General features: G+C 45.1%; 2 protein-coding genes across 3 annotated transcripts in view; one reads left to right on the forward strand and one right to left on the reverse strand.

Moving 5' to 3' along the window:
• Window positions 1-516: 516 nt before the first annotated feature.
• podxl2 (podocalyxin-like 2) lies at window positions 517-11,565 on the reverse strand. Of its 2 annotated transcripts, none has more exons than XM_061291930.1 (12): window positions 11,225-11,565; window positions 9,084-9,127; window positions 8,874-9,009; window positions 6,398-6,435; window positions 5,822-5,975; window positions 5,585-5,754; window positions 5,317-5,391; window positions 4,900-5,056; window positions 4,140-4,201; window positions 3,882-4,064; window positions 3,475-3,672; window positions 517-1,241 (listed from the first exon to the last, which is right to left on the reverse strand). In XM_061291930.1, the coding sequence occupies exons 1-12, from the start codon at window positions 11,298-11,300 to the stop codon at window positions 1,185-1,187; spliced, it is 1,350 nt and encodes a 449-aa protein (XP_061147914.1). In that variant the 5' UTR covers window positions 11,301-11,565; the 3' UTR covers window positions 517-1,184. The 2 variants fall into 2 exon arrangements, with proteins under 2 accessions (XP_061147914.1, XP_061147913.1); XM_061291929.1 differs by having other exon boundaries at window positions 6,398-6,453; window positions 11,225-11,564.
• An 8,067-nt stretch (window positions 11,566-19,632) lies between these two features.
• rbl1 (retinoblastoma-like 1 (p107)) overlaps window positions 19,633-24,506 on the forward strand; it is a 52,905-nt gene continuing 48,031 nt past the window's right edge. The window contains exons 1-3 of the mRNA XM_061292357.1: window positions 19,633-19,981; window positions 23,455-23,588; window positions 23,814-24,094. Coding sequence (XP_061148341.1) covers window positions 19,820-19,981; window positions 23,455-23,588; window positions 23,814-24,094 — 577 coding nt within the window. The 5' untranslated portion in view covers window positions 19,633-19,819. The remainder of the gene's footprint in view (window positions 19,982-23,454; window positions 23,589-23,813; window positions 24,095-24,506) is intronic.

Here is a 24,506-nt window from a genome sequence, read left to right on the forward strand (position 1 = left end):
GTTTGAGGTTTTTCTTTGCCGTTTGAAGGGGCTTCAATGAGGGGATGGCGTCGATCTTTGTCACCTGCTGCCCCGTGGAGCCCTTTGAGACTCTTTTGGTAGGGCTGTACAAATAAACGAGAAATAAATAATCTTCGCATTTTATCAAATCTCACAGGAAACAGTAGGACATGTCCGGGAAAAAAGGACGTCTAGTCACCCTACATCTGCTCACATATTTAGCATAGCTCAGTGCTTCTCAAATAGTGGGGCGCGCCCCGCTATTCCTGGGGGGGCGCGTGTGACCCTGGGGAACAGGCTTTTTTTTGGCAGTACTAGAATAAAGTGTAATTGCGCGTTTATACAGCAGGGGGCAGTGGCGCTCTCATTGTTACTTCTGTCACGTTTGCGACAGTGCAACATTTTACGACTTACAAGACAAGTTAGGATAGTCACGGTGGGGAGGGGGGGCGCGAATAGTTTTCTTCTTGCTAGGGGGGGGCGTAACAGAAAATAATTGAGAAGCACTGGCATAGCTCAACCTCAATCTTAGTTGGCTTTAGCACATTTATTGGTTGGAGACACAAGGTTGTTAGTTGCTATCTGTTAGTATTGCTTCAAATGCAAATGGCCATTGTGGAGACAGTTTTTGTCAACTGGTAGCAGACCCATTATTTATTTTATTTATTTACGTACTTATGTACTATTTTTATTAGCATTATTGTTGTTGGCGGGCAAGTGATGGCATGTTGTCATGCTTGTTTTTACACACTAAAGCAGCACTATTATGTGCCTCACGATGGGTTGCACAGTAAACAGTCACCTGACTACAGCTAGCATAGCACACCGCTAATGCAAAAACAACCATGCAGGCTCAACTGGGTGCAAAGTAAACAGCCTCAATGACAATAGAACCTCTGAGCTTTTCACTTGTCTTTCACGTGCATAAAACTTGAAAGAGAACATGTTAGAACCATCCAATCAAATATAGAGAGCATATCTTGGATGATATTTTTGTTTTGCAAATTTTCATAATTTCCAAACATTGCGCTAAATTGCTCCAGTATTTTTCAGAAGAATGCCGATCGCACTGGCTGTGGCTAACAGATAGTGTGGCTAAAAAGCCCTGGCGATATCATGTGGATAGGTGATTCTCTTTGGCGACCTCCCTCAAGGCATAGACATTCCATCCTCTTTCTCCTCCATCAAAGGTGTGTGTCCTCTTCTTCTTCCTCCTCAGCTGCTGCTTGATTGACAAACACCTAGAGGACCAATGAAATGGCGCTTATTGTCGAGCAGAATAAAAAGGACATGACAAGTTAGGTCCTACTCTTTGGAGAAGAATCTTTTCTAAGAGCAAGAACCTTTTTGGGGACTAAAACGTGCCCTGGACTAGAACCTTGTCTCGGGTCTCACTACAATCTTATCTCAGGAAAAATGATCTTAGCCTTCTCACTGAACTAAAACTTTCTCCCTGGACTTAAACATTTCTCGGTACTGCTACATTCTCTAGGGAGCACAATGCGTTTCTTAGGGTGAAAACCTTTCACTATGCGCCAAACCACAGCTCAGAGTCCTCATCATTTTTGGAGTTCTTGGAGGGGTGTGCTGGAGAGTGCTCCTCCTCGGGACTTCATTGTTCTGCTGGGGGACTTCAATGCTCACGTGGGCAATGACAAAGCAGTCAACTGATCACCACCTGGAGGTGCGTTCGCTCCAATGGTGGGAAATGATGCCGGGCCGACCTGGCAGACCCAAACATATTGTGAGGTTTGATGTCTGGCAGGATCCCCCTTTGCCCACGTCCCAGGGAGGCAGGACACACTGAGTCTGAATGTTTCGTGCCTTCATTGTTGAGACGGATGTTTGGAACTGTGGTCGTAAGGTGGTCGTTGCCTGTCTTGGTGGCGACCCCCAAACCTGCTGGTAGCGGGTAAGGGATGTTGTTAAGCTGGAGAAAGAGTCCTAGCAGGCCTTTTTGGCCTTTGGTCACAGCTGATAGTTACCGGATGGTCAAGCGTAACATGGCTTTGGCAGTTGCTGAAACAAAGACTCAAGCGTGGGAGGAGTTTGGTGAGCCCATGGAAAATGACTTCCGGGCGTATTTGAGGAGATTCTGGTCCACCCTCCGGACAGGGAAACAGTGCAACACGTGTATAGTGGAGATGGGGCGTTGCTGACCTCGACTCAGGATGTCATGAATCAGTGGGGAGAATACTTCAAAGACCTCCTCAATTCCACCAATACCCCTTCCATTGAGGAACCAGAGCCTGGAGACTCCGAGGAGGACTCGCCTATCTCTGGGGTTGAAGTCACCGAGGTAATTAAAAATCTCCTTGTTGGCAAGGCCCCCGGCGGTGGATGAGATATGCCCGGAATTCCTGAAGGCTCTGGACGTTGTGGGGATGTCCTGTTTGACACGACTCTACTACTTCACATGGAGATCGGGGAGAGTGCCTCTGGATAGGCAGACCGGGGTGATGGTTCCCCTTTTTACGAAGGTAAGGGATAGTCTATTCAGGCGTGCTGGAGAGGAGGGTCCATCAGGAGGTCGAATCTCAGATTCAGGAGAAGTAATGTGTTTTTTGTCCTGGCTGTGGAACAGTGGACTAGCTCTACACCCTCACCAGGGTGCGTGGGGGTTTGCCCAACCAGTCTACATGTGCTTTGTGGACTTGGAGTAGGCGTTCAACCGTGTCCCTTGGGGAGTTCTGTGGGGGTTGCTTCGTAGCAGGGTAGCGAATCCACTGAGCTGTGGAACGTGACCGAAAGAACCAAGTGGCTGAAATGAGTTTCTTCTGCAGGGCGTCTGGGCTCTCCCTTAGAGATAGGGTGAGAATCTCGGTCATCTGTGAGGGACTCCGACTCGAGCTGCTGATCCTCTGCGTTGAGAGGACCCAGACGAGGTGGCTTGGCTATCACATCAAGATGCCCCCTAGAACCCTCCCTGGTTAGGTGGTCCAGGCATGTCCCATCAGCAGGAGACCCCAGGGACCACCCAGGACACGCTGGCGAGAATAAGTCTCGGCTTCTCTGGGAAAACCTTGGGATCTCCGGGATGGGCTGGACGAAGTGGTTGGGGAGAGGGAAGTTTGGGCTTCCCTTCACAAGCTGTTGCCCCCGTGATCCGACTCTGGATAAGCGTGGATAAGCGTGGATGGATGGATGGATGGATCCACACCACGCCCCTTCGACACACACATACTGCAGTGCGTACAGCATGATGGATGGATGGATGGATGGATGGATGGATGGATGGATGGATGGATGGATGGATGGATGGATGGACGGATGGACGGACGGACGGATGGACGGATGGACGGACGGACGGATGGACGGACGGATGGTACCGTCTCTTGAATGTAGAACCTCCACTCAGGGCTTTTTAGAAAATGAACATTCTCTATTTAAAGGCTTTCTCGGGACTGCGACACCCTTCTCTCTGTACTAAACTGGTGCTTCGTCCTGAGCTGAATAGAAAGGTTTTCATCCCACCTGCCAGCGAGGGTTGTCATCCCCGCGGATACCTTCGCCTCCCCCTACAATTCCATTGGTACTAATCCCCTTGTTCGTCATCCGTTCTTTTTCTTGGTGGTCTTCAGGCCGGTTGTCAGGCTGGTTGTCGCCTGCCACGTCCAGGGTGGGGTTGTCATGGCAACCGTTCTCCACAAAGCGAAGCTCCTCCGTGTGGAACTAAGCAACACCAACAAATAGGTATCAGAAAATGGGGGCCTAATATTCGTATTAGAACTTACAGCGCTTCTTCTCAGCGGTACTTTGAACATGCCCCGGGTAAATGAAAAACTAACTGTTTGATACTACTTCAACCATTGTCATTTTTCTGAAGATCCCCCCCCAGCTACGGCTCCCCCCGAATTTGAGACCGTGCATGGCGGTCTTACGGTGGTCTTGGTGGTCGGGGGCCGCCTCTGCCAGCAGATGTAAATGAAGCCTGACGTGATGATGGCCAGGCAGATGGAGCCGATGACCACCAGGACCACAAACAGTTTGCTGTAGTCGCTGCGCTGGGATGGACTGCGGCGGGGCGAGCACGTAGAGGGCAGGCCATAGTCCTGGATGCCTACCTGAGGGGGTGGGGGGATTGGGGCTTAGTACAAAGACACCACAAGCTCAGAAGAATGTTCTACGAAGAAAGTTACTTTGTTTAAACTGGGACGCATTTCTCCCAGCAGGTTCAGCAGGTCCTTAGTGGACATCACACCTGGAAGATACACACATGCACGCACACGCACTAGCAATCCAATTGGAAAAATGTCACACAGAAAATTACAGGACTCTTGATCATGTAAATGCTTGACGGCAACACTTTTCCCACCCCTGGCTTGAAACATAACAAAGCATGCGGACAGTAATTCGCATCATATTTAAGCCATTTTGCATGATCATCCATTGAGCAGATAACAATTTGGCAATGTGGGTCCATGTCCACACAATTTGGTGTTAGTAGCTTCCAGGGAAGAATTTTCTAATTATGCTGGTAGGATAAATTTGTCTTTGATGTGTCCTTGTAAATGGCCACCATGGCCCTAAAATGCCAATTTTGAGCAGAAATGTTGAATTACTTTTTAATTTTGGGGTACCTGTGAATTTGGAGAGCCTGCACTTGCATGAATTGAAAGAATTCATGGGGTAATTAAGATACAGTCCAAACTTGACAAATGGTGCAAGGACAGCCACAGTTGCCGGTGAGAGACAACACGTCTCCACTTCAGAATGAGAACACAAGCAAGGAGCTGCTGTAGGTCACGACTCACCCCAAGAAGCTCACATGCAGACTAAGTGGCTCACCCGACTCCGGTGGTTGACGTCACTCGCCACACCACGCCCCTTCGACACGCACATATTGCAGTGCGTACAGCATAAAAGCAGTTGATTTTGCGTTTTCTTGTGTGTGTGTACCATGCTCAGAGGCCACGTGCATCAGCATTTGTCGTCGTTGGTGTGTGGGCTTGCTTAGGTAAATGACCCACGACCCCTCTGGGCTCTTCATGCGCCGTGCAAACTGACGCTGCATTATCTTCAGCAGGCGCACACCGCCATCACTGCGGAACTCCTCCTGCACACAAACACCATGCTGTAAAATGTTGAGTGGACTTGTGTATGTGTGTGTGTGTGCGTGCACGTTTTCATTGCAGAGAAAAAGTATATGAAAGGTTTGTGCATGTGAGTCCGTGAATTGTTTGTGTCTCTCTAAGCGCTTTTCGTGTGTTTTGTTGAATTTGCATTTAGTGAGTACGTAATTAGAATGTGCGCGCACAAGTATGCGGGTGCACCAGTTTAGCCAGTTAGCATCACGATGTTGTAATTAGCACTTACGCAGTTGAGATTGTGTGTCATGTTCAGGAGGATGTAGCCATGCCCACTTGGCTGCGTCCAGTCCACGCACAGCACCTGACAGAGAAAAGATGAGAGAACAAGACAAGGAGGCATACGGCAGACTTGCTGAGACTTGTCAGTCAGCCTCTTGAGACTCGGACAGTGTCTACTCCTAACAGACACATCCACCAAATTTCACTCAAAGTGGTTACATTTTTATGTCAGTGTTGTCGATTTGAATTCATTTTATACATTTGAAAAAACGTACATGTTCCTCCTGAGGGAGTGTGGTCATCCAGTCCCAGCTGGTCGCAGCTAAGCCCCCATTGGGTAAAACATTTGAGGTGGGCGGGGACCTAGTTTCCTTTCCTTCCTCCTCCTCGGGCTGCATGCTGGTGGCCATGTCACCGTGTGCCACAGTGGCACTGTGGGTCAAATCTGCAGGAAGGAGTCCAAACTCAAGGAAATGTGCTTGGCTGACAGCCAAAACAGTCTGTTGCTTGACCTTTGACTCCCAGTAGTCCAAAGTTGGTCCCCGTCTCGGGGGCCGCTGTCGTCGCAGCAATGTTAGAAGTCGTCGTTGTGGAGACCAACACGGAGGAGCGAATGACACCAAAACCGCTGGAGTGACCACCTTCATTGAACGCCTCCTCCAAAACCTCAAGCAACACAAGTCAACGTTGAAATAACAAAACAACAATATAGTATCACGGTTCAAACAACAAACAAAACATGAACAAGAGCGGTACTATGGCATTCATCTTCTTTGTATAACATTTAGGTTTTTTTTTTCAACCAATGTCTGAACAAAAGAAACAGAAAACTAAACAACACAGAGCCAACAAACGGCAAATAACGCAACAAAAATATCCCATAGCAACACAAATATTGACCTATTCTTAGTTTATTAGTTTGTCCGTCTGTTCGTTCATTCGTAGCAAATGTTTATTTTGAATCCTTTATCTCAGTTCATTTTAATTATGTAGTTTGGTTTAGTAAAATTCAGTCAATTTGTAATTTTTTGTTATTTAGTGTGTTATTTTTAATATTTTAGTAGGTCAGTTAGTCAATGACTGATCACCTGATGAGGCCCCGTCTGCTGGGGGAGGTCTGGGGGTGCTGAGGGAGGAGTGTACCCTGTCAACACGTCACCATGTTTGGGTTGTTCTTCCAAATATTACATCGCCAGACACTTCATAAGGTACACCTCAGCAAATCACATCGCAGCCAATTTGAGCCTCTAACTACAAAAAACACTGTCAGAAATCATTGACAAATATGCACAGTCATGAATCGAATGTGTGTCATACATGTCATACATGTACATCTAACTCTGCAAATCTTATGCGTCCATGTACAATCAAACTATGTGTTACCAAATGGTCATAAATCATACATATTACTGGGCGGTCATAAATCATACATGTGCAATATTAATCATGTGTACTCAATTGTGGTCATAAATTATATTCAAATGTAAAGTCACAAATCATATGTGTACATGTCGCAAATCATGTCATACATCATAGATTGTCATATTATTGTCATGCCCATGCCAGAGCACGCTCGGCCGGCAAATTCCCTCAGCCATATTCCTTCATCACCGTAATGTCTGTCATCTGCTCCCTCTCGTTGTCTCATGTATTTAAACCCTGCCCGTGTGTTCCTACTTGTCGGTGTCTACTGTTGTGTCCCGTCCCTATCCGCGCGCCCAGTGTTCCTGTTCCTATTCCTGTTGTCTGGTTTCAATTCATTCCTGACAAATATTCATTCTGTAACTACATGCATGGTGAAAAATTATGCACATACCGTTTTTTTCCGTGTATAGTGCGCCCCCATGTATAGTACGCACCCCTAACAATGGCATGCTGATGCTGGAAAAAAGCTTGTACCCATGTATAATACGCACCCAATTTTTATGAATTTTTTTAATTTTTTTTTTTTTTTTTTTTTTTTTTAAGTCCCAAAGATCGTCACACACGCAGGGAGGCAATGGGTCCCATTTTTAAAGTCTTTGGTATGGTCTTAACTAGGCTGGATGTCATTTTTTTTGTTGGCGTTGATTTCTCCGACTGCCCCTAAACGCACCACCGCGCTCCGTGCGCACACGGCGGCTCTGTATGGGAGAGACGTTGAAGAGGAATAAAAACACCCTTGGAAACCAAAACTTGCCCCTCGTCGTGACTCGGAGCCGCAACAAATGTTTCGGATTTGTGTAGGGTACATTGTGACAGACGGCAAACTAGCAGGTGATCGAGCGAGCGTCTGATACAAGAGCATTGCGGTCGTATGGAGCGTGTTTGAAATGAACAGCAGAGACGAAAGGAACAAGGCAAAGTGTTGTGAAATAAAATATTACCTGTAATACGCATTTTGTTATTTGCTGATTGAAACTGCTAATTAAACTGTGAATTGAAACTAATAGGTGGAGAACTGAACTCTCGCTCTTTATATAGCTGACGTGTCTTGCGCAACCGTTCTGCGCATCTGTAATGGCGGCCTCCGTATGACGTCCGGTCCGCGATGGAGATTAAAAAACAAACAATATTTGACAATAACACACCATCGAGGATTGCACGCACCATCGCATCAAACGATGTGTCGTCAATTATGAATTTTACTAAGTGTGTTGGGCAGGATGGCTGAATGCGATGCGCGATTGACAACAAACAAGAAGAAAGGTGAGTTTTATTTCGGGGGAGATTTGTCATGTCTCGTCCCCAGTTTTGCTATGTGTCTAGGTTGCCATAGTTTCTGTTCGTGTCACCCCGCTCTTCCTGTGTCACCTCAATCGATGTAACGTGTTTTGTATTTAAGTCCTGTCTGCCCCTCGCTCATCGTTGGATCATTGCATGTGTTACTGTCATTCTGTTCCTGTCTTTGGTAATGTCACCCTGTCTTTTTGTTCCACGACTTTGTCGGTCAGTCCTGTTGTTGGTTTTGTTGTACCATGACTTTATTTAAAAAAAAAAAAAAAAAAAAAAAAATTAAAAAAAAAAAAAATATTTTTTTTTTCTTTGTACCCATGTATAATACGCACCCCAGATTTTAGGACAATAAATTAGTAAAATATTGCGCACTATACACGGAAAAAAACGGTACTTGCATTGTTGTGAATTATGTCATAAATCACAAGTGTTCAAGAATGTTCAAAAATCATACAGGAATCCTACATTATGTTAATAAATTTCAAATATGGTTAGAAGTTATGTGTCTATCATAATTAGACATGTGAGGTCATAAATAACACATGTGCCTCAACATAAATCTAATGACTGGAGAGACAACCTGTTTGTTGTGCGTCTATACGTAAACCTGCCATTGATTGCCTGGTGCATCATTTGTGTATATGTGTTCCCCCACTCCTACATTAACTGATGACCAGTCCATTTTTATGGAGTATGTGACCTGGCATTTGTTGGTGACCAATTCAGGGTGGATCGCTCCTCTCGCACAAGGTCATTTGAGATAAAACAGCCTTCAACCCTAATGAGGGCAAGTGGAACCGGTGACCATTCTGTCAGTGTACCCAATGAAGTGACCACACCTGCACCGACCAATCATAGCATCCAAGTCCAGCGTGGCGTGCGTCCTCTTCGCCACGAGATGCTCCTCGAGCCATCTGAATGAACCCGAGGCCTCCTCCAGTGAAGAGTCGGAGTACCCGCCAAGTGGCCCCCTCTTTTGTTCCTCCTGAGGAAAATCGAGAGGATGCTAAGACAAACAAGACAATCGTATCGAGTGGTTGTCAGCGTTCCTCTTCTCACCAGGTTCCAGGACTTGGACACAAAGGACTCGGAGAGCTGCAATGCTACAGGGGTAGGTTAGGGTTTAGGGGGTTTGAGGGGGGAAGGGAAAAAAACATCACTGTTAGACCAAGGCTCCATTCCACCAATTATTTGCAGACTAATAATTTTCACTCTCAAGTGCGCATGCATGCATGCGCACACACACAGAAAACCCGAAAGCCCTAACATTATGGTGGTAACTGGTAATAGTTGAATGGTGGTAATTTTTCCGTCTGTGTGGAAGGATATGAAAGTAATTGTCAGTGACATTGCATTTGTTGCACCAGCTGCTTGGGAAAGATACCATGTTTCTGTGTGAAAGGACACAAAGTTGCACAAAGATCCTTAGGAGGGTTCTGTGTGAAAGGCAATAAAGACAAATTCTCGTTCTCCTAAACCAGGGGTGGGCAAACTACGGCCCGCGGGCCACATCCGGCCCACGGGACCGTTTAATCCGGCCCGCCAACCCTGAACAAATTTTATTATTAAACATTTTTTTGGGTCATTTTGCCTGCAATGACTGCGTTTCCCCAGTAGATGGGGAAGCGCTCGCCTGCGCATTTACTACCGGAAGCCGTGTCAGAAAGCTCGGTGCACACTCACAAGTGCGTGTACGGACATGGCGCACTCGCGCTCTATTTGTATCAATCCCGAATTTAGAGCGTGGGCTGTGACGACAGCATTCTTGTAATTCGCGCGCTGAGCTTTCAGATGCAGTTTTGCGCTAAAGCCACCCACAAACCTTCCCCTGGAATCCTTCCATTAAAATGAGTCGCCCAAGGAAAAGCAAGGTGGACACAGTGCCGAGCGTTTAAAAGAGAGTGGCCAACTTGGCTCGACGTACGCGACGTGACGTTCAGCCACATGAACGTCAACATCAACCCGTCACAAATCGAGGTAAACGGACCAACACCTCGGATCTCGCCTAAGAATTGCCACAACAAATTTTACTCCAGACTATGACGCACTAGCGAAAAAGGGAGACCAACAACACTGTTCCCACTGAAAATGAAGGGGAGGCATTTTGAATATGATTTGTACACATAGCAGGGATTGAAACTAGCGACCATTCTCATTTTCAAACAATGCAGGATGCTCAAGGACATTGATGCACCACCTGTTTGCGACTAATCTTAACCTGTAAAGTTCTTAAGTGTTTCCCGTTTCCTCACCTCTGTTACCAGGTGTTTGCGAGTTAAAACTCTGCTCTGATTTTCAGATACCCCTCACCGTTGATTACTTTATTTGGATGTATGCTTTCACCGATTCTTCAAGATGATATATTTGGTCAGAATGTTTGCCGTTTGATGTGATCTCATAAAATAAACATCTTTCATTAATCTGACCTGCAGGCACTGAAGTGATGGAGACTGTTATTCATAATAACAGTGTCGTATTTTATGAGAATCACCGATAGCAGTTTTTTAGTGAATTATTATTATTTTATTAATGCTGTCAATAAATGCATTTGTTTTAAAATAAAAAAACTTTTTGGAATATCCATGCTTTACTACCTACCAAAATCCTTTACGCAATGACCTTTACAGGTTGCTTATATTACTTCACACAAACACTACGTCCATCTGCTCCTGGTTCGGCCCTCCGGTCCAAATTTAGAACCCAGTTCGGCCTGCGAGTCAAAAAGTTTGCCCACCCCTGTCCTAAACCCTGTTGTTTCATTCACTGTGGCTGTGTGGAGTCACAGCAATTTCAGAAATATTTTGTCTCTTTACTGTGCTGTGTGAAAGGGAAAGAAAAAAATGTTTTTGGGAAAACACACCACACATGGATCTCATCTCATGATCTGGTGCTGTGTCACTTGCAGCAATATGCCGCCTTTACTACTTTCTGTGTGTAAGGCAAATGAGGATATTTTTTTCACCCTTTAGATTACGATCAGACCAGAGGCGTCACCGATGGTAGAAAGCCGTGTTGCAGTATAAAAGTACAATAAGATGTAAGCATATCCCACCTTTACTGCATTCTGTACGAAAGTACATACGAACACGGCAATTGTACGTGTTCAAGCCTCACGGAAAAATCATCATCGTCATCGTCGTTACATTATCATGCAAACAAGTCATCAGAGCTATCGTGCATGTGTGCGCGTGTAGACTCACCAATCAGCGTGACGAAAGTGAAGAGGAGAAGGCTCGCCATGTCCGCTATATTGCACCTCATCATGATCTTCATCATTTTCTTGTGTGAACGCGCCACAGCCCGCTTCAGCTGCGCGTGCGCAGTGTGGACACACAGGAGAGAACGTTGACATGTAATTTACAATAAAAGCCACTAGAGTACGCCGTTGCTCGCCTAGTTTTTCAACACAACTGCTGTTTTAGTAGTCGGAACTTTTCTGCCTCGCACACCAGCTCGGGCTCCTTTCCAGCCAGAGAGGTGACATTCCATGTCCCAAGAGCCAGCTTCTGCAGCCGGGGATCAGACCGCCAAGGTCCCTGCCTTCGGCCGCCGCCCAGCTCGCACTGCACCCGACCCCTTTGGCCCCTCCCACAGGTGGTGAGCCCATGGGAAGGGGGACCCACATTTCCTTTTCGGGCTTTGCCCGGCCGGGCCCAATGGGCAAAGGCCCGGCCACCAGACGCTCGCCTTCGAGCCCCGCCTCCAGGCCTGGCTCCAGAGGGGGGCCCCGGTGACCCGCGTCCGGGCGAGGAAAATCTGTTTCCATATATATTTATCGTCATAAGGGGCTTTTTGAGCCGTGCTTTGTCTGGCCCCTCACCTAGGACCCGTTTGCCATGGGTGACCCTACCAGGAGCATGAAGCCCCAGACAACATGGCTCCTAGGATCATAGGGGCACGCAAACCCCTCCACCACGATAAGGTGACGACTCATGGAGGGGATATATATATATATATATGTTGTTAAAAAACATCGGAAAACATCATATGTTTTCTTCGGGCCACTCATTTTAATGGAAGGATTCCAGGGGAAGGTTTGTGGGTGGCATTAGCGTAAAACTGTATCTGAAAACTCAACGCGCGAATTACGAGAATATTGACGTCACAGCCTACACTCGAAATTCGGCACTGATAGATGAAATTACTACGTACTACTGAGTACGCACACGCACTTGTGAGTGTGCACCGAGCTTTCTGACACGGCTCCCGGGAGTAAATGTGCGGGCGGGCGCTTGCCCATCTACTGGGGAAACATAGTAATTGCAAGGAAAATGACCCCCCAAAAAATAATAATACAATTTATTCAGGTTTGGCGGGCTGGATTAAACGGCCCCGTGGGCCGGATGTGGCCCGCGGACCGTAGTTTGCCCATGTCTGGTCTACAGGAACAACGGCCTGTTCGGGAGAGAGAGGAGGAACAGTGGTCCGACTTGGGGATGTGGGAGTTGTGCCGCGCCGGGCTCGAGACCGGGATCCCGTGTGCCACTGCGGACAAGCATCACCTCTATATGAGGCCAGGCGGTCCCTATGAAGAGCCACCCGCCTGCCCCTAGGGGGCAGCTGTAGCCTGTATACCAACTCCCCAAGTCTTTCCAGCACCTCACACGGCCCCACCCAGTGGCTGTCTAATTTAGGGCACCTGCCTTTTTCCCTCCTTGGACTGTACACCCACACCAGCTCTCCAGCCACAAAGTCTCTTTCTTTGGCCCGCATGTCGTAGTTCCTTTTCTGTCTAAGGCCGGCCTTCTGCAGTTGATCTCGAGCAAAAGTGTGGGCTGACTCCAACCGGTCCTGGTGCCTCCTGGCATATGCCGGTCCTGGCGGCACGGCCGGCGTATCTGGAGGTCTGCAAAATGCCATTTCTAGCGGCGTCCGCAGTTCAAGACCCAGCATGAGCAGTGCTGGAGTGCACAAGGTAGAATCCTGCACAGCAGACCTGCAAGCCCACAAGACTAGAGGAAGGTGCTTGTCCCAATCTCGTTGGTGCTCCGCTGTGAGGATCGCAAGGTGTTTTGCCAAGGTCCTATTAAAGCGTTCAATGAGTCAATCACTTTGAGGGTGAAGAGGTGTAGTGCGCGTTTTTCCATGCCCATTCTCTCACACATTGTCGCGAACACAGCTGACTCAAAGTTCCTGCCCTGGTCGCTGTGAATGACCTCGGGTGCCCCAAACCTCGCGAACATGCCTTCCACCAGAGCAGTGCTTCTCAATTATTTTCTGTTACGCCCCCCCCTAGCAAGAAGAAAACTTTTCGCGCCCCCCCTCCCTCCCCACCGTGACTATCCTAACTTGTCTTGTAAATCGTAAAATGTTGCACTGTCGCAAACGTCACAGAAGTAACAATGAGAGCGCAACTGCCCCCTGCTGGGAAGATGCGCAATTACACTTTATTCTAGTACTGCAAAAAAAAAAGCCTGTTCCCCAGGGTCACACGCGCCCCCCCAGGTATAGCACGGCGCCCCCCAAGGGGGGCGCGCCCCACTATTTGAGAAGCACTGCTTTATGCCGACATTGATATTTTAATTTTGTATTTGTTGGCTTGTAGTTGATGGTGTTATTATACCGAATGTGTTTGTGTTTCAATAAAAGGTCTGATTTTTATGTTTTGATTGGCGAATATAAAAACAAGGAATAAAACACCAGACAATAACATAAATGTTTATTAAAATAATAAAAATAAAAATAAAAATAAAAATAAAAATAAAAATAAAAATAAAAATAAAAATAAAAATAAAAATAAAAATAAAAATAAAAATAAAAATAAAAATAAAAATAAAAATAAAAATAAAAATAAAAGTACATCTCAAACCAGCAATCTAATGTGAAACTGCAGTCGATATATTGAATAACAACATTTAGGCATATATGTGCATACACGTTATTTAAAACCTACTATAAGTAAATCGTAAATCTACATTCTGGTTTACATAGTTCACGCCAGGAGACGCAACATATTCACTGACTCATCCGTTGATGCACAGGAAGGCAGTTCACTCATTGACTCGTAAGCAAATTGCTGTTTGGGGTGGTAGCTGCACTGACTACAACATGAAGGCCCATCAGCGCATAGTGAACATGGCTGGTAAGATTATTGGTGCTTCACTCCCCTCCTTGAAAGTCATTTACATCTCCCATCTCACCCGCAAGGCGACCACGATTGTGAGTGATGTGAGTCACCCCGCTCACTCTTTGTTTGATCTTCTGCCCTCTGGGAAGAGGTATAGGAGCCTGCGCTCCCACACCACCAGACTCACCAACAGCTTCATACTCCAGGCTGTTAGGTTCCTGAACTCTCTCCCCCTTTCTGCGTAGCGTCCTGTACTTTAGCGCTATGCTTACTGTCTGCTGTATGTACACTGGCTCCGTTTTGCTTCTCTTATTTATCGTGTTATTTGTTTATTTATTATTTATTCATCACTCTTATTATTTATTGTTTGTGCCCTCTTGTTTTTATTTTGTGTCGTTTACTTGTATGTCTATCGTGTACTATGTCTCGTCATCGTGGGATAGAGGAAACGTAATTTCGGTTTCTTTGTGTGTCTTGACATGTGAAGAGATTGACAATAAAGCTGACTTTGACTTTGAATGGGAAAGCCAGGATTATTTCCCTCACTGATCCGTTCTCGCGGTGAACTGGAAATGCGAATCACTCAGTGAGTGATTCACTCCATCATCCAGTCTGTCCTCTGCACCTCCATCTGGTTTGGATCGGCCTCCAAACAAAACAAGCACAGACTGCAACGGACAATCAGGACTGCAGAAAAGATACTGTTTTTTTCCATGTATAATGCGCCCCCATGTATAATACGCACCCTAAAAATGGCATGTTGAGGCTGGAAAAAAGCTTGTACCCATGTATAATACGCACCCAAATTTTGACTCCTACTTAAGTCCGTAAACGTAAAATTATTTCAGAAAAAAGATCATCTTTGGGAACAACCGGATGTTATTCTGCCGGTCAGTATCACTGGGCATGCGCTAGCAAACTCGATAGCGAAGAAATGTTTGGGATTTGTGTAGGGTACATCGTGACAGCAAACGAGCAGGTGATCGAGCAAGCGTCTGATACGAGAGCATTGTGTTCGTATGGAGCGTGTTTGAAGTGAACAGCAGAGAAGAAAGCGCATCTGTAATGGCGGCCTCCGTATCATATTCGGATTTAAAAAAAATAAAAATCTTTTTTCTTTTCTTTTTTTTGTACCCATGTATAATGCGCACCCCAGATTTTAGGACAATAAATTAGTTAAATTTTGCGCATTATACATGGAAAAAAACGGTAATTGGAATCAACCTCCCATCTATCCAAGACTTGTACCTGTCCAGGACCAGGAAACGTGCAAGGAACATCTCTACAGACCCTTCTCACCCTGGTTGCAGTCTGTTTGAACTACTCCCCTCCGGACGGCGTTATAGAGCTCGGTACACCAAAACCAGCAGACACAGAGACAGCTTCTTCCCCCAAGCTGCTGCTCTGATGAACTCACACCACTCTTAGAGTCTCAGAGTCATTACTGTGCAATAACATCCTGCTCTCCACACCTTTTTTGAATTTGTCTACACTGTTTGTACTATGTGTCCTCTCTGCATCCATTGCAGCCTGGTCATCCTGGATAAGGGACCTTCCCATCTGTGGTGTCTTCTCAAGGTTTCTCTGTTCCCCTAGCTGGAGCTTTGAGTTATTCCTTGCCCTCTTGGGAGTTTAAGATCAGGGGATGTTTGAGAATATTTTTCACATGTCCTGAGTGTTGTTAATCACCTAAATGTTGAACAGAAGCTGTGATTTACCGAAGTCAAATTCCTTGTTTGGCACGCTCAAACATGGCGAATAAAAAACTTTTGAATCTTGAATAATTCAAGTTGAACTCACTTAGTGAGTGATGAACCCAGTGGGTGATTCGTTCACTCACAGATTCGTTCGTTGGTGAACGGGAAATGCAATTCACGACTCGTTCGTGAACGGGAAGTTACGTCATTTTCTTCTTTGTTTTGTTTTACGGCGAGGTGGCACCAGCTTCAATGGGCATTACCGACACCTACTGGTTGAAGTTATATGGCGGCTGTGGCTCAGGCAAAAGAGTGGGTCGTTTAGTAACCGGAGGGTTGGCAGAGGGTTCACTGAAAGAGTCGTTCTTTTTGAACGAATCGTTCACTCACTTGCCAACATTATGCGAAGTAATGCTGCCCGAGAAATGTGTGCTGACCCTCAGAAAAGAAAAGTTGACAAGGAGCGCCGTGTTTTCAACAAGAAATGGACTGCCAAGTATTTCTTTACAGAAATGAAAGGTAAAGCCGTGTGCCTGATTTGTGGTACACGGGTCGCTGTGTTTATAGAATATAATTTGAGTCGCCTCTACACGACTACATCTGTCTGATAAACAGTGCGCATCATAGGCTGATGCATTACTAGCAAAACTGGAAGCCCAAGAAGGACTTTTTATCAAACTTCACACCCAGAGATGCAGAGGCTTTGTCATTTGAGGAAAAGTTAAAGAAGCTAAGAATAAATTGTACTGATTGTTTTTTTATTTGACCTATACACCACAATTTCACATAGCTTAATATAAATATAAAGAGAATAATTGTATTCTTCTATATTACCAGTGCCAGCTATTTAAAATAAATAATTTAGTGCATTTTACAATGGAAGAAAATTGAACAGGTTTAAGTTATCGTAGGTGTGGCCCTCTGACACAACTCGGGTTTTTCATGTGGCCCCTTGTAAAAATTAATTGCCCACCCCTGGTTTAGCCTGTTGTTGCTCGTTCATGCCTGTTCTTGGTGTTGGATTTTGTCGAATAAATTGCCCCCCAAAATGCGATTTATACTCCGGAGCGACTTATATATGGTTTTTTTTTCACCTTTTTGGGCATTTTATGGCTGATGCGACTTGTACTCCGGAGCGACTTTTAGTCCGAAAATTACGGTATATAACAACATATTTAATTTAACAGCTGCAAGAGTCGGTTAAAACTTGTTGCAAATTTTGTTTGAAAACTGTAAATGATGTGATTGACAGTGAATTTAAGGGTATTTTGCATAGTATTCCAATCATAAGCTGCAGAAAAATGGAAGGAGTTTCGACCAAAAACTGTACGTACTTTGGGTATGGTGAATTTAATAAGATTACTGGACCTTAGATTGAGGGAACAATGACAACCGTGCAGGAGGGAGGAGAGAGAGGGAGGTGACATCCCGAGTATGGATTTGTAAATAAGTTGAAACCGATGGTGGAGTCGTTGGGTGTGGAGTGATGTCGAATCAATTACCGTAATTTCCGGACTATAAACCGCACCGGACTATAAACCTCACCAGCTAAAATTTGGGGATATTTTTGTTTTTTTCTTATATAAACCGCACCGGACTATAAACCGCACGTGCACACGCGTTTTTTTACAAAGGAAGATAGTACACAGAAAGCCTTTTTAAAGTTTTAATAACATACTTTAACATGTCTTTCTAAACATTGCCTGTGACGCAGCAGTAGTACCGCAGCAACACGGAAATGTGCACGCGAGTTATTAACAAAGAAAGACTGGACACAGAAAGCTCTTTCAAAGTTTTAATAACATACCTTAACATTTCTTTCCAAACACTGCCTGTGACGCGGCAGTAATACCGCAGCAACACGGAAGTAACACAAGTCTAATAGAGCTGGATTAAAAAAAACATACCGGTAAAAGTTACTGAGACGCGGCGGTAACACAGCAGCAACACGGTAGCACAGCATTAACAGGGCTGGTTAAAAAAACATACCAGTAAAAGTAAAAAAAAAGAGCTTCATCGTCTTCATCTTCCTCCTGTGCACTGAAACCATCAAAGTCTTCCTCCTCAGTGTCCGATTGGAATAGCGTTAGATATCCTTCGCCTCACACTTTCTCAGTCTCTTTCGTCGTCGCTTTTATGCATTTCCTCGAGTGTGATGAGGGTCTGTTCATGCTAATTTTATTCATGTACGAAGCGCTAAATTACATTAAACTAGACAGCGACACGTATAGCTCCAGAGTAGACAGGACCACGAAATAAAGAAAAGGATGACGCAACACAATGTCATCAACATCGACTGCCTTTAGCTTAAAAGCGGCATCATATGCATTTCTTTTGTCCCCCATAATGACGGTTTGTGTATAAAAGCTTCCTTTCAGTAATGTCCGTCTTGATCTCGTTCTCTCTCTTCTTTGTGTGAATTATATGGCACTATTCGCCTATCAAAACACAAACTAGCACGTCTTCTTCGGCGCATTATCTCTTCTTTGTCTGTCTCGCTCTTGCTTCGGAGGCCGTAAAAATCCATAAACACGCCGCGCCGCCATTTAAGCTCTATTTCCCTCTTTGACAGCCAAATCGATTGCTTTTAATTTAAAAGCTGCATCAAATGCATTTCTTCGTGTGTTTTCCATAATGAGGGTGTGTGCGTGATGCGCGAAATGTTCAAAACACAAACTAGCACGTCTTCTTCGGCGGATTATCTCTTCTTCATCTGTCTCGCTCTTGCTTCCTGCTAGAGCGCCCCCTGGAGGCCGTAAAAATCCATAAATACTTTTACTGGTATGTTTTTTAACGACTGCCGCGTCACAGGCAGTGTTTGGAAAGAAATGTTAAGGTATGTTATTAAAACTTTAAAAAAGCTTTCTGTGAACTGTCTTTCTTTGTAAAAAACGCGTGTGCACGTGCGGCTTATATTCTTTGTTAATAACTCGCGTGCACACTTCCGTGTTGCTGCAGTAATACTGATGCATCACAGGCAATATTTAGAAAGACATGGTAAAGTATGTTATTAAAACTTTAAAAAGACTTTCTGTGAACTGTCTTTCTTTGTAAAAAACGCGTGTGCACGTGGGGCTTATAGTCCGGTGCGGTTTATATAAGAAAAAAATAAAATATCCCCGAATTTTAGCTGGTGAGGTTTATAGTCCGGTGCGGCTTATAGCCCGGAAATTACGGTAATTGATTCTACATCACTCCACACACACTATATCATTTGCGCATATTTGTCCGATCGGGCACCGTGTTGGTGACCCCTGCTATAGATGGTGTCGCCATAATAAAAAATGGGCAGGATTGTCATTTGCTGCCTTCACGGCCTCCCTAAGCAATCAGACAACCGAACAGTAATTACACCCACTAGTTGCTACAATAATAGTAATAATAGTAATAATAATAACGATAATAATAATAATAGTAATAATAATAACGTTCGGTAAGTGAGTAATTACGGTCAAACTGAGCTGCATTTAGACCATCCGCCGTAAACATGATGATATAAAAACAAATTCTCCAAACAGAATTTAAAAACACATTCTTTGATTTTTTTTTTTTGTCGTCGCATGAATACATGTTTGTTTTGTAACATTCCGGAAGTGACAGAACAGTAACTTGAAGAGGAGGGGTGGAGGAATTGTTTACGTCAGTGACAGTAAATATGACAAACGTAAAAATAGATCTTCTAAGTATAATGTATTTGGGGAAAAATCCATTCGTGAATTTCAATCCAACAGTGACATTGATTCCTTCTTAGCGGTTTATTGAAATGCTTCAAAAGGCAGCACTAGTTGGGTGACTACCTCACGTGACCGACACGCCCCTCGCCTCCTATTGGGCCTCGCTCGGCAGTTTTGGCGCCACTGTTTAGCGGAAGTGGAGCTAGGTCATAGTCTCGGCTGCTGGAGGAGCGTCGTGTTTTTGTTTTGCTTTAATTTGTGGGGCCTTTTTTCTTAACCCCCCCTTAAAAAAAAAACATCCTCCCAGCTGCGGCCACCACAAGTGTGAAGATAGCGATAGCCGCCCTGTCGGCCAGGATGCGCGGCGACGAGTCGTCCGATTCGGAGTCGGGCCGAATGGAGGAGAGCATCGCGCGGAGGAGTTTGGAAACGCTGTGTCAGGAGCTCAACATGGACGAGCGCACGGCCACCGAAGCCATGGACAACTTCACGACCATCTGGAACACGTACACGCTGGAGGTGAGCAGCAGAGGGCTACTTGAATAGACTGTTTCTGCCTCACCAAACAAACGGACGTCGGAATTTAAGCACTCCAAATGTTCGCGGTCCATCGGACGTTCGCACATTGCCTTTTAATCATGAACAAGCAATTGTAATCATTTACAATTTAACGATAACTTCTTGCGATAATATTGGTGATTGCACGGTGATTCTAGCTACATAGATTATGAAGTGTTTGGGATTAGTTGTGTTTACAGACTGTCCTTGAAGGCAGCCTTTACGTCACCGACCTTTTTGAAACTGAGTGTTCTTGGGTACAAAAACACCACCAAAGAATCCAAAAAACAATACTTATTGGGTACTGAGTAGGGGTGTAAATCGCGGGTTATATCACGATACGATATAATATCGACATAAAGAACTACGATACGATATTTGCCGATATCTTAAAGCCTGCTGCGATTCATTCACGATATATCGCGATATAATGCTCTACGATCGATATATTTTTTTAAATAAAAAATATAGAACAATATCCTGATTTATAACAATTCATACGCAAAATCAACAAGATACTGCAAACTCTTTATTTAGGAAATTACAAGAGTATTGCAGTATACAAAGTGCTTATTTTAACACTGAACTTTGATGTCGTGTTTTTTCTTTAAATGTGTGGCGAGATTAGTGCTCCCTGAATATTTTATCACCGCATGGCAGGATTTACAAACTGCACGTGTCTTGTCGGTTGAGCCATCTTTTCTTTGGAATCCAAAGTGCTTCCAAACGAATGACTTGAAGCCTAAAGGGGAGCAAATTTCCACGTCTTTTTGGACACTAGCCATAGCACCAGCCCAGGAGCCGCGTACTAGTTGTCGCCTCCCCTTTCACGTGCGTGCTCTGCTCACAACACAACAACGCCGGGCGCACTGCTCCCGGAAAGAGGAAGCAAGCAACAATGAACTGGATTTCAAAATAAAGTCGCGTCTAATGTCCGAGGTAAAACACGGCGATATAAATCGATGTTTACCTTTAGCATCGATGCCAATAAATCGTAGAGCATTATATCGATTAATCGATGTGTATCGATGTATCGTTACACCCCTAGTAAAAAGACGATTTTGTGCATAATTTCTCGCAACTTCTGCCGCTTCTGGTCCGACATTTTGTTTTCTAGGGAGCGGTTAGTTTCTCGTGTAAGTCTGCAATACATTGATAACAGCAAAGCGCTTCGTAATTAAATGCATGCTCCCTCACCCGTCCCTGGCTCTTCTGCGCCTGCGCACCAGCAGAGCTTGTTTCCGGTTGAATTTTGGAACTACAGTAGACTAGTGTGGTTTAATTGCATCAAAAGTTCTACACTGTATTAAAACAGGCTGCAGGCACAATATGATGGAATAAAAACATATGAAGGCAAAACTTATAGTGTTGTCTTTTTTATTGCAAAAATGTGTCGGGCAAGTAAAAATCCACTCCAAAAAAATTCGGGCAAGTAAAATTTTGTTTCGGGCAAGTAAAATTTTCTCCAACTTGCCCGAGGGCAACTTGGGCAAAAAATAAGCTTCGAGCCCTGGTTCATTGTTGCTTGCTTCCTCTTTCCGGGAGCAGTGCGCCCGGCGTTGTTGTGTTGTGAGCAGAGCACGCACGTGAAAGGGGAGGCGACAACTAGTACGCGGCTCCTGGGCTGGTGCTATGGCTAGTGTCCAAAAAGACGAGGAAATTTGCTCCCCTTTAGGCTTCAAGTCATTCGTTTGGAAGCACTTTGGATTCCAAAGAAAAGATGTCTCAACGGACAAGACACGTGCAGTTTGTAAATCCTGCCATGCGGTGATCAAATATTCAGGGAGCACAAATCTCGCCGCACATTTAAAGAAAAAACACGACATCAAAGTTCAGTGTTAAAGTAAGCAATTTGTATACTACAATACTCTTGTAATTTCCTAAATAAAGAGTTTGCAGTACCTTGTTGAATTTGCGTATGAATTGTTATAAATCAGGATATTGTTCTATATTTTTTATTAAAAAAAAAATAAAAATCGATCGTAGAGCACTATATCGCAATATATCGTGAATGAATCGCAGCAGGCTTTAAGATATTGGCAAATATCGTATCGCAGTTCTTTATATCGATATTATATCGTATCGTGACAAAACCCGCGATTTACACCCCTACTACTTTCCTTTATAAATCTCTTCCAGTATTCACATCTTTAAGTGATCACTTCTGCAACATTCCCAAAACAATCACTTCGTCCCAACCAGTGGCGGATGCTGGTCTTCCAAGGAGGGAAAGCTCAATTTCGGCCTACATCATAAAATGTGTCGGTTTATTTACCTTGCTGCTCGGAAGGGACGAACACAAGGGTTGAATGTGTTGTAGTGCATATTTAGTCAATGACAATGACACACAACAGTATATATTTGATCACTTATTCTTTTGACATTTAAGGGGAAGCTGAGCTTCCCTTGCAGTCTTGGGGCGTATTGAGACCTGACTGTTTGGTCTACTTTAAACGGATCAGGGTACGATTGTGACTTTGGTCTGGACCTTTTATGCAGGTGTGAAGACATGCAAACGAATCCTGGTGCGGATTAAAGAAACGGACCGAGACCCACTTTTTGAAGTGGTCGGTTCGCTTCTGAACAAACTGGTACGGTTCGCTTCAGGTGTGAATACAAACAGCGCAGATCCAAACCAACGGAGCGCAGAGGACTCGCATGTTTTCCTCCATTTCCGGGTTTGTGCTCTGTGTGCCGCCCTGGTCATTGCTGTCCAATGGGAGCACAGATCTTCACAAGCTTGGGTGTGTTTACAAAATATACTTCGCTCGCAAAATGTACAGTCTGAATAGGAATCGCACAAAACGAAAAAAATTAAATCCGCTTTTGGTCCAAACTAAAGGACATTTACACCCTTAGAGCAATTGCCTCTGGTCCCACCGCTGGTGCACTATCCTTAGAGCAGCCTCGCGAGCTAGTCATGTGGTCGTCGGAGGCTGGCCGGTGCTCCTGGGCAACATGTCAATGACCCCTGAATTCAACAGACAAGCTCACCGTCTAGGTGTTGAATGGTCAAAGCTGGAATCTCACCGAAGGCAACACCAGATCATTCATTCATTTTCCAAACCGCTTCTCCTCGCGTGTGTGTGCGGCAGCATATCTCAGCTGACAAGCAGGGCACACCCTGAGCTGGTCACCGGCCATAATAAGCAAGAACACAAATACATAATCGATAGCAAAATATGTAGAGCTAGGTAACTACACACCTTTTCTTTGAGTTGTTAAAATAAGAACCTCCCCAATGTGGCAAGAAGCCATGTTCTGATCTGAGCGATGTGAGCGGGTGTTTTAGTAAATTTAATTAGAAACCCACATTGCCGGCCCCTTCCTGACCAAAATGGTCGGCTGCGCTTGAATGGGACAGTACTGCATTGTTTCTTGTACTTGTGTGAAAGTGATGGAAAGTGAGGTGTTGGGTGTACGTGTGTGTACAGGGTGAGGTAGTGCACTGGCTGGCCTGCTCGCTGTATGCTGCCTGCAGGAAAGGAAGCACACCCACGGTGGGAAAAGGCCTGATGGAGGGAAACTGTGTGTCGCTCACCAGGATACTGCGCACCGCCAAACTCAGGTGCAAAGAAAACCCCACACACTTCAAAAAGTTCAAACAATCACAGCCTAAAATCATTCTTTTTTTTATTTATTTCTTATTATGACAATAGATATCTGATTATGGACAAACCATAATATTACCATAGCATTTTGTGATTCTGGTTAAAAAGAAAACACGTGTAGCTGTTTTAAAGTTGGGCTTTTCTTCTCACGAATGGCCTTGACTCGCCGGTACGTCCTGCAGCCTGATCGAGTTCTTCTCCAAGATGCGCAAGTGGTCCGACATGTCCAACCTGTGCGAGAACTTCCATGTGCGCATGGTGCGCCTGGAGCGCAACTTTGAGGTTTCCACTGTCATCTTCCGCAAGTTCCAGCCCATCTTTGCGGCCATGTTTCGCAGCCCGCATGGCTCCGAGGCGCCACCTCCTCTGCCGCGCCAGCCCCGCGGCCGGAAGCACCGCCGGCTGCCTTGTCACTCTGCCGACGTCTTCAAGTTCTGCTGGACGCTCTTTGTCTACACCAAAGGTAGGCCGCTAAACATTGACTCCTGTGTTTTTCCCAGCGGACGAGACATCTTTTGTGATGCCAGTTTGCTTGCACCTTTGCTGAAGACATTGGTGGTACGATTGTAAGGCGATGTCTCTCTGAGGCTTCAAAATGCTCACACTATCAGCTTAGGTTGTTGCATTGTATGAGTTAATCACTGGAGGGCCAAAAATTTAGACATAAATAGTGAGGCGCCCCTTGGTGATGCCGGGGGGTACAATTGTAAAGCGATGTCTCTCTGAGGCTTCAAAATGCTCGCACTATCACCTTAGGTTATTGCATCCTATGAGTTAATCACCAGAGGGCAAAAAATGTAGACATACCGTATTGGCCCGAAAGACTCAAGTTTGAAAAAATACTTTTTGAACATCAAATGTAATTTTTATACAGA

This window comes from Syngnathus typhle, linkage group LG11 (genome assembly GCF_033458585.1).
Source record: "Syngnathus typhle isolate RoL2023-S1 ecotype Sweden linkage group LG11, RoL_Styp_1.0, whole genome shotgun sequence".
Classification (NCBI taxonomy): domain Eukaryota; kingdom Metazoa; phylum Chordata; class Actinopteri; order Syngnathiformes; family Syngnathidae; genus Syngnathus; species Syngnathus typhle.